The 15,961-nt window shown below is 41.6% G+C and overlaps 2 protein-coding genes across 10 annotated transcripts in view; one reads left to right on the plus strand and one right to left on the minus strand.

The window, feature by feature from the left end:
* The window catches only part of LOC109637668 (RAS guanyl-releasing protein 2), a 36,591-nt gene extending 24,875 nt beyond the window's left edge, over positions 1–11,716 (minus strand). For 3 of the 5 annotated variants that reach the window (XR_011240031.1, XM_069519293.1, XM_020100196.2), the window contains exon 1: positions 7,868–8,216. Coding sequence is in view for 2 of the 5 variants with exons in the window: in XM_069519292.1 (XP_069375393.1) it covers positions 11,580–11,596 (17 nt within the window). In the remaining 3 variants the exon portion in view is untranslated. Of the gene's footprint in view, positions 1–7,867; positions 8,217–11,579 lie in introns of those variants that run through there. The other 2 variants (XM_069519292.1, XM_020100195.2) reach the window with 1 other exon arrangement.
* alpk1 (alpha-kinase 1) lies at positions 8,291–15,873 on the plus strand. Of its 5 annotated transcripts, XM_069519290.1 has the most exons (15): positions 8,794–8,905; positions 9,159–9,198; positions 9,290–9,515; positions 10,199–10,353; positions 10,435–10,633; positions 10,872–10,931; positions 11,025–11,111; positions 11,196–11,272; positions 11,392–11,487; positions 11,573–11,677; positions 11,837–13,634; positions 14,022–14,169; positions 14,251–14,413; positions 15,029–15,215; positions 15,322–15,873. In XM_069519290.1, exons 3-15 carry the CDS (start codon positions 9,404–9,406, stop codon positions 15,528–15,530), a joined length of 3,396 nt encoding a protein of 1,131 aa, XP_069375391.1. In that variant the 5' UTR covers positions 8,794–8,905; positions 9,159–9,198; positions 9,290–9,403; the 3' UTR covers positions 15,531–15,873. The 5 variants fall into 5 exon arrangements, with proteins under 5 accessions (XP_069375390.1, XP_069375389.1, XP_069375392.1 ...); XM_069519289.1 differs by lacking the exon at positions 9,159–9,198 and having other exon boundaries at positions 8,291–8,905; XM_069519291.1 differs by lacking the exon at positions 9,159–9,198 and having other exon boundaries at positions 8,775–8,905; positions 9,293–9,515.
* The last annotated feature ends 88 nt before the right edge of the window (positions 15,874–15,961 follow it).

Here is a 15,961-nt window from a genome sequence, read left to right on the forward strand (position 1 = left end):
TCACCAGACTTTTTGAAACTGAGAGCTACTTCACAGGATCTGAGTCATACGAAGGGCTACCAGTTTGATACACTCTTCTGAAAGAACAAATTTACTCAGTTTGCCTTTAGTTATATACAGTATCATTATTAATGATAAATGATACTGATCTTTGTGAAGACATTGATCACGTTAATGATTTCTCACAATAATTAACAACAATGACTTAACAAGGTGGGAAACAGATAATATCAATATTCAATACTTTATTTCTATTAATCTCAGCAATTGTTTAAATTTTCAGACGATCACTTCTATAGCATTTCATAGGAAAAATGTCCAATTTTCACTAGCCACTGACAAACACTTTTAACAAATCATAGTCAATAGTCAACTTCAATATGAGAATAAAAATTTGACAGTATAAAAAATAATAATTGGTTCGGTATCATGTGTTTCTTGGGGTGTTAGTGGCTCAGTTTGGTTCAATCTAGGGTCCTTTTGCCTGGGGTCCCTTGAAAGGCTCCTGTATACATGCAAAGAAGTGGATTAGACTGTCCACAGCTTGTGAGTATGAGCCTGTATAATAGCAGCAAATGAGCTCAAAGCAATTGTTTGGCTCAACATGTCAAGCACACGTGATTTAAGTTGTAGAATTTTATGTCTAATCCAAATAGAGGGCTTATCATCCATTACATTTCTTGAATACTTAAGATTATCCAAAGCAAGTGTATTTTTTCTAACCAATGAAATTATCCACTTGGTGCTTACATGTTTTTCCCCTGTTTAATCACATCAGGCCATGCTAAATGCGTCTTCTCACAAAGCCCACACATGAGCAGGAAATTGGACGATTATATAAATCTTCCTTGCCCTTTCATGCCCTAAAATCGACAGAAGCACTGATTGATGATAAGACCCTGACATACACACACACACACACACACACACACACACACACACACACACACACACAGATAATGACATCCATCCTCTTATTGGTATTTCCATAATGGGATCATTAACATGCTGATAAATACCCAAAGCTAATGTATGTGTCTCTATATAGACATTCATTTAGTTTTATACTCTCCCTACTGACATTTGGGTAAATTTGATTGATGATTTCACAGAACGTTGTCCTGAGCCAAAAGCTGTAGATGCATTTATTCACTCTTGGATAGCTATTAGGCTCAAAAATGCAGCCAGAGTCTTTTCATGCCCTAACACATACTGTACCTGTGAAAAGGTTCAATTGCCTGCATTGTGGCAGAGCTGTGTGGGGATAGCAGTGTGGGTGCTCAGTCCATCACGTCAGTTTGAAATGACTGAAGTGATGGACTGACTTTGGAAGTGAGGAAAAGAGGATGGTTCGCTGCGGTTTGGGCTGAATTGCTTTGAACGCTATTGGATAGATGGGCATGAAAACATGTGCAGTTATTCATTTTCCCCTCAGGGTGAATTGTAATAGAGTTGAAGATTCCTTGATTCTTCATCTGGAGCCACAATAGGGTCAAAACTAATTGTGCAGTCCTCATACACCTCAGGATGTTTTACATTAAGCAAATAATAGTATGCTTAGATGTTAAAATAAAATGATGTACATGGTAAACACATAACTGCTCGACATCAGCATGGGTTATTTATACATGATTTATATTTTCAAAAAATATAGACCAGTGGCAGTGTTGGTGCCTTTGTCTCAAACATATTTGTCACATTCCTCTTTATTTCCTGTCACATAGGAAGTTATGAGAAAAAATGTCCCTGTCGTTTCTCCAATTGACCACAGATTTCACAACTCCGCCCATCTAAGCCAGTAATCCTGAATTTGAAGCTTGGTCTTATCTCTCTGTCCTTGCAAGGCCATGTGGCCACAACTACAAGACAGCAAAACCACCTACAAACACTACTTCTTTACATTATCTCCTGCCTAACACCTCCTAGTTTTGTTTCAGGAAGTTGTTGCAAGGGTGCCACATGACGGGACAGATATAGTTCACCAGAGAGGCCCTACAGAGCGACTGGTGGCAGGCTCTATTTACAGACTGCTGGGTACTGAGAGCAGGAAGGGAAACGTTTCCTTTTCCCTGGACACGCAGAATGCCACATCGGTGGGGGGGCACTGGCTGCAAACAGAGATTAGCAGCCACAGTTGCTCCTTAGGGGAAGGGGTGGGTGGCGTTGGGAGGAGAGGAGCAACAGGGGGAACGGTTGATAAAGACAGAGAGACTGGGAGGCACAAAGAGAGTGTACTATATCCTCGCTTCAGCTCTTTCAAATGTGAAAAAACTGTTGGCTGAAGATAAATTAAAGAGGGAGAGTTACACATGATGGAAAACAGTATAAAAATACATGCAACAAGTAGCTGGGAGCACTCCTGCTAATGTAGTGCATGCAAAGTTTGCATAATGTTGAATAACAGAAGGAAGTGCAGGGATGAAAAATATGCAGATTTCGCAATGCCTTGCTGGGACCAAGCAGCTGCCAGAGTGTAATGTTTTATTATGTCCTCCGAAACAAAAAAAGAAGTCACGCATCCTGTTCCACATCTGGCACGCTCTCGTATCTCACATCTCAACTTTCGGGACTTCAAATAAAAAGCCTAAAGTGTGAAAAAGAATATATCTGCCCCCTTCACCCCCAAACACAACAATGTATCATTGTGTCGCGCTGTTTTTGCTGCTTTGTGTTGAGGTTTCCTGCTCAAACGTCTGTCCTTTTACCAGATGTGGAAGTTTGCCTCATAACAAACACCGGAAGGGTGTGTAGGCATGCCTGTGTGAAATGTAGCGAGCACACTCTCGGTATAAATAGTCTCGTATGGAGTGTGTTAATTTTTTTAAACTCCCAGTCGTTTCTTTCACAAGGTTTTGTCTCACTTTTTTTCTTTCTCTACATAAGAGTGTTACCTCACTCTGTGCATTTTTTCCCCCCTGACACACATAACTCATTGTATGATGAGTGACAGTTGAGGACACATGGCGTTTTGTGCAAAAGAACAAATGTGATACATCATCTTTTGCAATACCCTAGCTGTGAACACATGTGATTTCTACCAACTGCCAAACTATTCAGTTCTAAACAAACCTCTGAGCTCTCAGAGTTCACTTTCTGGTGTTCAGTAATGCTGAAGTCAGGAATCTCACTTCCTGTTGTTACAGAGTTACATCGCGGGTGGTTAAATGTTATTTAATGATAGTATAGTACTCAGAAATATGAGCCGTTGCCACTAGAATGCATTATCAGACATAATATTATTGTGAAAATTGATCATTTGTGGATGATTCATGTGTTTGGTTTCTACTTCCACAATACTGTAAAATTTGAGAAAAACACTTTTAGACAGTTAGACAAAACTGGTAGCCTACCAGCCTTCAGGATACTAGTTGAGTAATATATAGCTTAGCTGATCTTGATACCATTTAACAGAGATAGGCTCCCATTGTTTCCAGGTTTAAAGGAGTTTGACGTTTTGTGAAACATGCTAAATTCACTGTCTGACGGCAAAGATGATCAACACCACTCTCCTGACTGTACAGGAAATTTGAAGGGAACCAATAGCATACCGCATCCACTAACATGGGGGGACTTATGACCTTTTCTGCAGCCAGCCACCAGGTGGCGATCAAGACAATTTGGCTTCACTTTTGGGGAGCAGTCACTTTGTTTATCTTTTATAGTCTATGATCCCTAATGGTTGCCTGACTAACCTGTTTGTAGCTCAACATTTTTCCCAGAATGTCAATTTTTCTCTTAAAGTCAAATTATTGGATTAAAAACAATGAAATGAAAGTCACCAAAAGGAAATATAATCTACACTGACGATCCAAAAACATTAATTTTGTGTTTAGTACTAATTAGTTTAATCAGTTTCAGCTAGTAATTCCCAGTACGAGCCATTTCAGTTGTCATGTTCCCTGCGTAGCTGCAGGAAAACATCCACCCAAAACAGCCGCTGCAATGCACTGTATTGGTGAGTCCTTTAATTTTCACACAAGCATGTTTTCTAAGAGATATCTGTAGCTCGCAGAGCAGAGCAGGACTGTACATCTGGTGAGAGATGTGGTCTTTGCGCTATGTTTATCTGCTTCATTTCCTCCTGCCTGTCAGAGTTAACAGAGCTTCACTGAGCTCTATGGTGTTTTCATCAGTCCTTCTGAACTACCTTCATGCTATATGTGTAAATGCGTTTTCACATTCACAGAGCTATTCATGAACCCTGCAGGCTTTTGAACCTGCAGCATTTGCTCTGGCTAGTTCCTGTTTATGTTGAATTTCCTTAATCAGCCCACATCACTTAGAGTACCACAAACCGCACAATTTCCTGTCATCATAATACACCATTCCTTAAGCAAATTCAGACAAAGATTGGAAAAGAGGGTACATTGCAAACACGCCGAGTATGAGAGTATGGCACAATATAACATACAGTGCCTCTGCTAAGACCAGTGTCAGACATCATACATCACTCTTCAGAGTAAAACATTCAAATTTATATCAAATGATCTGCCGCAAAATGTAATTCGTTGCAACGTTTCCTCTTCTTCCCTCCGCTGAGTTAGGTGCAAATCGGTTCAGTGCTTTTTGAGCAACACAGACATATAAACAGACACAGGTGAAAACATAACCTCCTGGGTTGTTTGACAGCAAGTACAGGAAACCACAGGGGTTTTTTTTTGTCCAATTCCCTTTCTGAAAGTAAGGCACGCCAAACACCTGTAGCACAGCAGTGAGCACTCAGTCGAAAACTAATCGCAATTGTGCAATCACCATCGCTACTAATTCACTGCCTGTAGTAATCACTGGCTAAGATGCAGGATCAGTGACTCTCAATGCACCCTCCTTCCAGGCAAATCCACTCCTGAGTTTCGCCCCTGACTGATTTAATTCCAATTACAGTTTGATTTATAGGTCTTCCGATCCGACAATTTCCCTGTTTCCCCCTTTGCTGCTGCATTTCAGCTCCTGTCCATCTTGCACAGACAGACCAACTGATTCTTTAAGCCACTTCCCTCTGACAGGAGGCTGCAGAGCCATCACGACTAAAACCTCACGCCACAAAAACAGTTTCTTCCTGACTGCAGCTGGCCTCATCAATAAGGCCTGGGAGCCTTTAACTGAACTGCACTGATGTCTCTGTCTGCGACTGTGACACTACATTTTGCACAATCCCTCCCGCTTATAGTACATTTATATTTTTGTATTTAACTTTTGTAGCCCAATTTTATATTTTCTATATTTATAAGTGCACAAACACACAACCGCAAATACCTTATATGTGTAAAACTACTCGGCAATACATTCAATTCTGATGTGTTACAAGGTCTATGCCATTTCAAGGGAGCTGCAGAGGTGACAGGAGAAGAGGATGGACAGAGGATTGCTGGAATGTACCTCTGGGAACAGTTTACTTTTTGCAATTTTTTAATTGTTCGTAAAGGTCTTTGCACAGTTATTCTTCACCTTGTCTGCATAATTGTCATGGTTTTAGAATCACTGTTCTTAACCGGTGGGAGTTTTTAAATTCTCTTTTATGTTGTTTAAATCATTTAAAAACCCTCTGTTAGAAATGGTTTTGTAGAATACTTCAGGGGGGCCTCATTGAAGTTATTTAAATTCCATTGTTGTCACTTGCCCATGAGCCAAACAAGCATTCTGCGGTTTAAATGAATGACTTCAAATATGCTTGGTATGAATGTGACCTGGCAGGTTATGTGTGAAAAAGATGATACAGGCAATTAGGAGTGTAGCACACAAGCCTCTGGAGGGAAAGATAGGATAGGCTAATGAAAAATGAGATGGGGGGCAGAGACAGTGGCAAGTGCATTGGACCGTACACCCCAATCATGGCAAACATCCAGCGCACATGTCTGAGCTGCTGCTGTTGTCTGCTCCCTGTAATTATTTTCTTCTTTGCTTGATTTTCCTTTTTGTGTAGATCGATTTCTTTTGTTTTTCCTTTTCCTTGCTCCTCTCCTTTTCTGCTTGATAGTTTATTCCATCCTCTCCTCCTCCTCTTCAAATTTGTTGCTGTTGGTGCTTCGGCATTAAGCAGCAGCCCTTCACAATGGATCCAATTATGGCTGGCTTTCCTGATAAGTGCAACAGTGCTGCAGGTTGAGGATGAGGATGAGGAGGAAGCTGGAGGCAGTGCTAAATATCAAGGGTGGCCACTCCAGAGGCCTGAAGTAATTGCACTGCAGCAGCAGACAAGAGAGGGAGGAGGAGAAGGGATGCAGAGGCTTTTTTAAAATCTCCTTTACTTGATTTTTACCACTAATCTGTTGCTAGGTGCTTTAAATCCATCTTCTTCTCCTCAGAGCTCTATATCATTCAAGTCAAGCCGCACTTCACTTGTTGGCTACATGAGATCACAGAGTCCACTTTCTGATGATCAAATGAGCCAGCATCAGAAAAAATAAAACTAACTGTTTTATTGATTTATTCTTTGGAGACAGATTTGTCTCCACATATACCGTTGATGGCCGCTCCATTTGCATTTAGATGCTGATCTGGACGAACACAAAGGGAGCTTGTCCAGCATTCAAAGCAGGAACAGTTCATCAGCAGCACTGGCCAAATGCACTGACGACACTGAAGTGACTTCTCTGTCTTCTGCAGCTGCAAATGCTTTCCAGAGAGGCAGCGAGTCGCAGCTTACAAGTCAAATCTCGCTGCTCTGACACCAAAGCATGGCTCAGTGAGGCAGGAGTGAAGTCAGCAGAGAAGCTTCAGAGCGAATAATCAGCAGCCCCGACATTCACAGATGCCTCTTAATCCCCACTGTTCTGAGGGTGGCAAGAGGAAATCACCTTAAATCATGACAGTGAGACAGCTGCTGCTGCCTGTAAAGCACAACACACACTTCAAGGAGGCAGGTTGAAAGAGAATAAAGTGAGCAGCTATAGTCTTTCACTTTTCTTAAATACAAATCACAATAAACTGGGATGTGGACTTTGGAGATTATCTCAGCACAGAAGTGTTCATTGGTTATAAAAAGAGCTGCCATGAGCTGCCTTAAAGTCAGTGTGAACATAGCCTGATTGAGACACGAGCAAGCTCTGAAGGCAAATGGTTCAATATTGACCTCCAGCATCTCCCCTCCTCCCACACGGGCTCAAGTCATAACTTTTGGATTTCGACAGACTTTGTTTTCCATCATTCTCTAGCTGGTCAAAGCAGGATGAAGTCCCTGCCACTCCCTGGGTCTAATTTTAGGAGTAGATGTCCCTGCATCCTCCTCCTTCCTGAAAACGACTGTTAATTCCATTAGTGATGCAGATCACCAAGAGGCAGGTCTTTACAGCATGTGCAGTCAGTGCTGTTGCAGCTCTAAGCACCTGAAGATAGTGTTATGGTAATTATATTTGGAGTATGTGGCCTATAAATTAAGCTAATACACTCTTCCATCCACTCATCTATGCAGCCACCAAGTCCTTGGACTGAGATGGAACTGAATGAGTCTGTCTTGACAACAATGAGCTCTTGTTGCCATCCTGCTCTGTAAATGGCACATATAAACATATAAATATATCTAAAAGCAGTAGGGTGCAACTCTGAGCACAACAGCTGTGAGTAGTTCTTCAAACAAAAAGTACAGAGATCCTCATCCCTGATGAGTCAACCTTAAATTATTGTGGTTCATTGTGCAAGCGGGCAAGTACATGCGTGATCCTGTTGCAATACAGCGGTGCACCGATGATGGCAACATCAACTGATAAAGTGATGACATTTCTTATACATGAAACAGGCAGGTAATATCTCATTGTCTTCAAAAAACACATCCAAAGTATCATATCTCAGACCCGCCGTGCGTAAAAATGTCCAATTGAGCTCAAGCTGCCTCAGTTTTGCTCCAACATGCGAGTTATGGCACAAGTCTTACCTTCAGAGTTTGAGGGGCCCCATGCTCTGAGAGGAGAGGCTACAGTGATGAACAGATGAGGAGTGAGCGCTGAGGAGCAGAGCGTTACATCACCGGCACCGCCGAACTCTTTGGTTCACCAAGTGGCAGCACCGGGTCCTGCGGTAAGAGCGAAGAAGCGATGACAGAAACCTACTGGAACTCATCTGAGAAGAGCTGCCCCCGATTCCTGCTGCCCTGTTTCTGGGCTATGCGGGGGTGTTTTTACGGCACATTAACCCTACCACGCGGTCGCCTGCTCTCCGGGCGCACACGAAGCCAAGTTGTGGATGCGGTTGTGCGTCGGAGCATCTGGTCGCAGTTGGACCGCGTGCCAGCCCTCTGTTGATGTTCCAGCTGTGCTGTGATCCCACTGCAGAGCCACAGTCCCTCCTGTCGGTCGTAGCACAGCAGCACCACGGTCCGTCCACATGCTGGTTACGTGCGCGCAGCTCCGCACCATCACACACCATGTCAGAGCAATGCGTCAGTCAAAATCCGTACCCACACCACTATAATAATAATAATAATAATATCCAGGCTGACACAGAAGCATGCATTTTTTAGTTGTTACTTATTCTTTTGTAAAAAAGAAACAAAGTGTTGCTGCAATGAGTTAATGGAGAGAAAGCATCTGTGTATTTATGGATTTGTGAATCTATATTTTACACATAAGAGGGGAAATAGATTATTAATATCAAATTATATTATATGATTGAATTGATTATCAACTTATGCCAAGAGCTCCAAATAAACGCAGGTGGTGAAAGGTCAGTCAAAAGTGAAATTGAAACTAAATCAAATCTAATTAAAAAATCAGTTTTTGTGTCTCTGGACAAAGTGTTACTCGTGTAGTGGTGACAGGAAACATGCAGTTCGTCTTGATTGTTTTTCACGCTGATACTCTTCTGCCTGTCAAATCCAGTTTTTGGTCGTGCCATGACTTAATTGCAATATTTCCGACAACACGTGAAGGGAGCATTATAGCCCTGCCCTACCAGGAAGAAGAAGAGATTTTCCGTAAGTGACCGTAAATTCATTTAGAAACGTATCCACTGTCTTTGATAACTGGGATTCAGATTAAAACACTATGGCAAATAAGAAGTGTTATAGTGCCATAGTGTCTTCAGATCTGTTGTGTTTTCTTATCTGTTGTTGTGTTTTGTGATTTGCACTTCAGATAGATATGTCTGAAACATATTTTGAATTGAAAGTATAAGTCAAAATAATGAATGAATGAATGAATTGTTAACATGTTGTAACTCTCTTTAAGGACACTAAAGTAATTTTGGATTGCAGGCACATTAGAAAAGGTTTGGAGATTAAGTGGATATATCAAGAAGTTATTTGTTCATGTTTTGAGACTCACAAACACACATGATGTTGCAAATCCTTTCTCCACAGCAGTCTGGCCATTCTCTACTCGAGTCACTGTAGTAAGGGAGCAGAGGTGAAGAGACCAAGAAAGGAGGATATCTTTCTTATTACAGGCAACGACTGTGACATCCGTTTGCCACAATGGACAGTCAGGAGGTGGGGGATTTACTGCAGGAGTGCCTCAGGGCAGCAGCAGCTCTAAAGTCGAACCAGCCCACTGAGGCCGAGCAGCTGAACTACCACGGCTGCAGAGGTCAGACACAAGATGGGGCTGTGGTGTCAATTTTCGCTTGGCCATAGCAGAAAGTCAGATTGGGATTTAGTTTTGGTGGTGGAATTACACTGACATAAGCTGCTCCACACACACAGTTTGTGTTGAGAATTCAAGACAAAGGCATTCTCTACAAATGCTCAGCGAATCCAACATGCAGCTGGCGTGAATTTGAGGGGATTTCCTTTTGTTCAGCTCTCCAGTGGCACAAACTGGGACAGAGTTCATTGTAAACCTCCTGCTCAACCCAGTATATCCCAGTCCCTCTGCATTACCAGTGCCCACTTATAATATGTCTCTAGCATAGAAACAAGAAGATAGCTTAACAGCTTAGTATTAAGCAATTCTACCACACAAAATATCTAAAACCTAAATTCACAAAAAGAGTGTGTTAGAAAATCAGTTCCCCACTATAAGCTCTGTTCTCAGTGTATAGAAGCAACGTGTAGCAAGATACTGTAGGAACAAAAACAAAATTTCCTCACCAGTAATCTCTCCATCTTATTTTTCTGTTTGAGTTACCAAATGTACAAAGTTTTCTAGCACAGCTAATATTATTTGCATGCAAAAGTTAGGGTTTCTGGATATTTTATGTTTATTATTCTCTACATTGCCATACAGTTTTTTTGTAGTTAACAAATTGCACTTGCTCTTATTTTCTGTAGACTTGCTGTCTGCAGGACTGGCCTCTCTCTTGCAGGAGGCAATTGACATGAAGTGGCCCTTCGTGCCGGAGAAGTGGCAGTACAAGCCGTCAGTCAGTGCAAGTGACAAAACCAACCTCAATGACCTTATCAGCAAGCACCTACCTCAGCTACTGGTAATAAGCACCAAGATATAAAGTAATTACTCTTATTTTCTTGACGTGAAAATAACTCATGTATGTTCATGTTGTGGCCAGGCTTTGTTGAAAGCTTCCATTGTGGCTCGGGAAGCAAGTACTGCACTGGCAGTAGTCTTCTTAGTAGACCGTTTCCTCTACTGGACAGATGAGTCAAGCCGGCTGCTGAAAATCACTAAACTGCTCCACAGATGCCAACCTGACACTCCTGTGGCGCCCCAGCTGGTCATACGACAGGCCAGGGTCTACCTCAACTCTGGTATGGCACATTGTGGTGGAGGGGTGGGGTTAAAACTTTACTAGTTTTAGTTTTGTGCTAAATGGATAAGTAACATGTTATGCATTGGTGCAATAGAAATCATAGTGGTTGATGTAAATGCATAACATGGAAATTAGACTTTTATAATAAAAGGTGTTATAATGACAGAGATATCTGGTGTATGCTTTGATTATGCGGGGTTGGATACACGTGAACAGAATTATCATCTTCCCTACAGGCAAACTGCAGAAGGCTGAATACATCCTGAGCAGCCTTATAAACAATAGCGGGGCCACAGGTAAGGTCCTTGCCACGTATTTTGATTGCCTTTATCGGCGGATTATACTGCACAGTATATGCTAAATAAATAACATTTGTCTCTAATTAACAGGTTGTTGGGTGTACCACACTGAAAGTGACAGGGCTCTTGTGCAGGCTGTTAGTGTTCAAGTGCGTGGAATGATTTTGCAAAAGCTAGGTAAGATCATTTTTAAAATGGAAGAGAGAACAATGACACTGACAGCTCCATGTTTTTAAAACCTTCTTTGCTGCTCTGTTTCAGGCCTGTGGCTTGAGGCTGCAGAATTAATCTGGGCCTCTCTGGTCGGCTACTATTCACTTCCTCAACCTGATAAAAAGGTAGCCTATACACAGCTACCGTGTCGCTGGGGCACAGCAAATTATGAGTTTGTAAACTTGAGTGATCCAGTTTGCACACGATTGTAAACCTTTGCTCGGCATGTCTGTATATTTTATAGGGCATTGGAACTTCTCTAGGCATACTGGCCAACATATTGGTGTCAATGAATGATGAGGACTTTCACACTTTTAGGACAATTCAAAATATTGAATCTGTAAGTCTAACCGAGATAACTTATTTCATACCATTGGATTTTATACATTTGTTTATAAATTATAAATTTGTTGTTTTTGCCACAGTCCTTACTTGGAAATGTGAGTCATCGTCTTCTTTCAGCAGCCCAGGCAGCGAAGATGGCAGTCGTATACAGCCAGTACACTTCATTGTATGTGTTGACAAATGCGGTAAGCCATTCACTTGACTGGTCACTGAGTCATGATTACCTGCAATTGACACAAATTAATTAAGTCATTTTTATCACAAAAGAGAAAATGTAGCTAATGGTAAAGCAAAATGAATTATTCCAATATAAATATCTATTGACAGACTCTTCTTTTTTCCAGGCAACTCAAGGAACCTGCTTGTTATCCTATAGTTTTGCAGTGGAGTGCCCCAACTCACAAAGACAGTCTTTCCTCCAGCAGGCTAGAGAGGCATTTTCCATCGGCTTACTCACCACAGCAGAGGGCAAGCAGGTCACCAGCAAGCAGGAGCTTCACACCTTCCTCAAGGCTGCCTATTCTCTTACTGTCACACACAAATGGCTTGGCACCCCTCAAAAGGTTGTAACGCAGGCGACACAAGCTTGCCATAAAGCTTTAGCCAATTTCTATGATTACTGTCATGCAGATAAGCCAGACAAAGATAGCCTCTGTGCTGAGATCATGCAACTGGTCACCGAAGTCAAGCTTCTGCTGCGAGTGGAGCCTTTCCTTAATTCAGACAAGGGGTCTTTTATTCCTGACAGCTACAGAAACATCGCAGACACATCAGTAAATTTTACTCTGGCAGGTTTCTCTAAGTTGATGCAGAGATTCCAGAAGTATCATGCATCGCTCTGTGAGACAACCCACTCAAATTGTAAGGGAACTAAAGATGAGCGAGATGGGGCGAGGCTGTGTATAACTGCGGTGGGGACAACCATTGGTACACTCAACACAGAATGTACTACTGAGGCCTGCAAAGTAGTAAAAGGTAAACCCAAAGGAGAGGAGCCACATCAGAGAGGTTCAGATTCATCTGCTGTGCATCCACCTCAACAGTCTGACCAGAGTACCACTCAAGGAAGCACAGATGAACTTGGCTCATCATGGCAGAACTTCTCCTTGAGTAGTTCGGGGTCTTCCTGGCCCAGCAGCAGTGGATATGTAGGAAGTAGTGCCACAGAAGGGGGAGCAAATGCTAGGAACCAGAGCTGTCTGACCACTGAGGTTGACAACCCCATGCTTCTGTTCTCTGGCAAAAACATAAAGCAAGACTTGCATGTCTCTAGCACTACTGTTAATTCCTATACAGTCCCAAGACTGACAACACCTGCCACTTCCTCCTCCAATGTGAGTAGTGATTCAGAAAAGTTTGAAGAAATCCAAGCTGGAATAGAGACACTGGCCACTGAGGAGGATTGGATGACTGATGCTACTGGTGTTATGCAGAAACCATTCATAGCTGATAGAGAACCACAATCTTTATCCCAGCTAACTCTCATAACATCCTCCAGCTCTCTCAGTGACAGTTTCAGTTCCCAATCATCATGGGAGAAAATTTCAACAGACCTGTGCTCCCCCACAAACAAAAAACCTCAGCTTTCTGGCCAATCAAAAGCAGGAACCAGCCAAAACAGCAAGTCATCCGAGTCTGACGGGAGCTTCTTCCTCTTAGAAAAACCTGATTCTGAAACCACTGATTCAGGTCATGAGCCGATGAACAAGGAACACATATCTAGAAGGGAATCCAGAGTTTTGTCCAAGCCAGAAAACATGGAAATGAATGTTGACCCAAATAGGGATACTGAACCTGACTCTGTATCTGTAGAACCCAATACTAAGAGCTCTTTAGCAACACCAAACCCAAACCTTTCCCAGTGTGCCTCAACTGAAACTTCCACAGATGGTTCATTTGACATAGTAGAGATGAATGAAGTCTCTTCCGCAGAAAAAGTGAATGTTCCTCAAAGCAGGAGCCCCTTGTGCTACAGCTGCCTAAATCCGAGCACCTTGGGTGGTGTTGCCCTTAAGAGACCATATTTGTTGTCACAGAAGGATTACCAAGCCCTACTGGCTGGTGTTTGCCACAATTGTCTGATGAAGAGGTTGCACAGTGATGAGACAAAATTCAAACTTAAAGAGCACAGAGCTGTGTACAGTAAGTATTAAGTACTATTGTTGAAATTTGTCTTCATTGTTTTATTTTAGGGATGTTAGGTATGGTAGGTATGGGTGTCGACATTCATGGTGCCCAGAAGATGAATTGTAATGACTGGTTATTATGACCCCCTTGTTATTCATTCAGCTTCACTAGCTGATCAAAGTTTTCACTCATTCAGTAAAATGTACATCTGCCTGGTGGATTGGAAATTTTGTACATATATTTATTATTTCACTACAAAATAATTAATTGTCTTTGGTAGTTACTGACTGTATTTTTAACAAAATAATATTGTTGCGATATGTGAAATATCTGAGCCCAGCTGTGTCTAAAGCAGTACATAAAACTTGGATTGTAACGGTCTCTGAATATCAAAACCACTAGGTGCTCTTCATTTGAAGTTTTCCAAAGCACAAGGACTGTGGACAGCAAGGGAGACCAGCGTTTACATCGGAAAGCCAATGGGGATGGAGGGAAAGCAGAGAACAGCAATATGGGTGCAGTTTTTACACCAAGAGGAGCGGTTAAGCAAGTACGCATGCTGCACATTCTACACACAACCTGACTATGATGACTTTTAGGTCTCATTCTGTCTGTGCATTAATGTCTGTAGTTACGTCGGGAAGGACTACCTGAAGCCGAAGCAGATCCAGTTTCACCTGAGAGATGTGGAGAGGCAGATGACAGCCCAGTACTATGTGACAGAATTCAATAAGAGTCTCTACGACAAAGATGTCATGGCTCAGATCTACTTCATTCCTTCAGAAGCACTGTTGGTGAGGCCGAATAATAAAGATGAATATGAACAAAAAATGCATGCCAAACATAAAAAAGATGAGGAGGTGGAGAAATAGCAGTTACAATAATATTAAATTTACCTCATTCACATAAAACTACTTCAGTAGGACCCCTTACATATATAGCACTAACACTGGAGACAGCAGAGTGTAGGATTGAAGCAGTTTTGTTCAAAACTCTTGTGTAATTCTCCAGTACACCCTTAGGTTAACTGCCATTAATATAGAAGGAACTATAAGATGTTGAATGGGGAAAATAGGGATTTATCACCATATCGCTTATTAATATAAACATTTGCTTTGTGATATTGTGTCTCCATGTCAGATCAAATCCTACCAAATAAAATAATTTGATATGTCCTTCATTGATTTACCATTTCAGCATAAATGCTAGTTCTGAGTGTAAAGTCTATAAACAGTATGTAGTAAGACTACAGTGCTCCGTTTAGAATTCTGGGTGTTGCCAAAACAGTTGTTACCTTATTCCAAACTAATGTTTAATCACCTCTAGAGAAAATAAACCTTCAGTTGTACAAATACATATAACTGTAGTTTTGTGTACATTTCATAATAACACTCACCTCTTGTGAATAGATTTTGGATGGCGATGAGATCATGGGGTGTGTGTCAGTAGAGCCCTACATGCTCGGAGACTTTGTCAAACTGACCAACAACACGATAAAGAAGGACCAGAGTTTCCAGGCTACAAAATATGGCCTGGCCTTTGGACACTTCACCTACTTATTCTCTGACTACCAGGAAGTTGTTGTAGATCTGCAAGGTGTGTATGTGTGCACCAATGTGTGTGATGATTCCCCACAGCCTGTGCATTCTTGTCATTTTGAAAAGATGTGACTGTCATTCATCTTTTCTTTTTTTTTTTACAGGATGGGTGACAGCCAATGGCAAAGGGCTTACCTACCTCACTGACCCCCAGATCCACTCCACCAAGACCCCTCGGGGCCCCTCCAACTTTGCCGACAGAGGCCTCAGGTACTTCCTGGAAGAGCAACACGGACCCGAGTGTAATGGCATCTGCCAGCTGCTTAAATTACCTCCAGTTGTCCGAAAGCCACCTAGAAACATTGAGAAATGACACATATTTAATGTTTGATTCCAAAGTTTAGTGAAAAGATTGTCTTTTAGCTTTTAAACTAAATATGAGTAGAATACATTTCATGCAATTTTACAGGTTTTCATAGTTTTTTTTTTTACCTAAATCTGATACGAATGATTTATTTGCAGCATCCCAATCCTGGTTAAAGAAGACACTCTGAGGGGTGTGAGTTGTACAATTAAAATCTGATATAGAAGGGAACTAAAACATTTTTTAGAAGGGAACTAAAACTAACATTTTTGTTGTATTGAATTGACACAATTAATTAACTGTATTTGTTCACTGGATTATGCAAAAACTATTAAAATTAATTTCAACCAAACTTGTTAGGAGTGATGGGCCTAGAGTGAGTTTTTTTGGTTAGAGAATATAGCATATATAGTTATACTATATATATAGTTTCTTGTCAG

Source organism: Paralichthys olivaceus, chromosome 22 (assembly GCF_024713975.1).
Source record: "Paralichthys olivaceus isolate ysfri-2021 chromosome 22, ASM2471397v2, whole genome shotgun sequence".
Lineage (NCBI taxonomy): Eukaryota > Metazoa > Chordata > Actinopteri > Pleuronectiformes > Paralichthyidae > Paralichthys > Paralichthys olivaceus.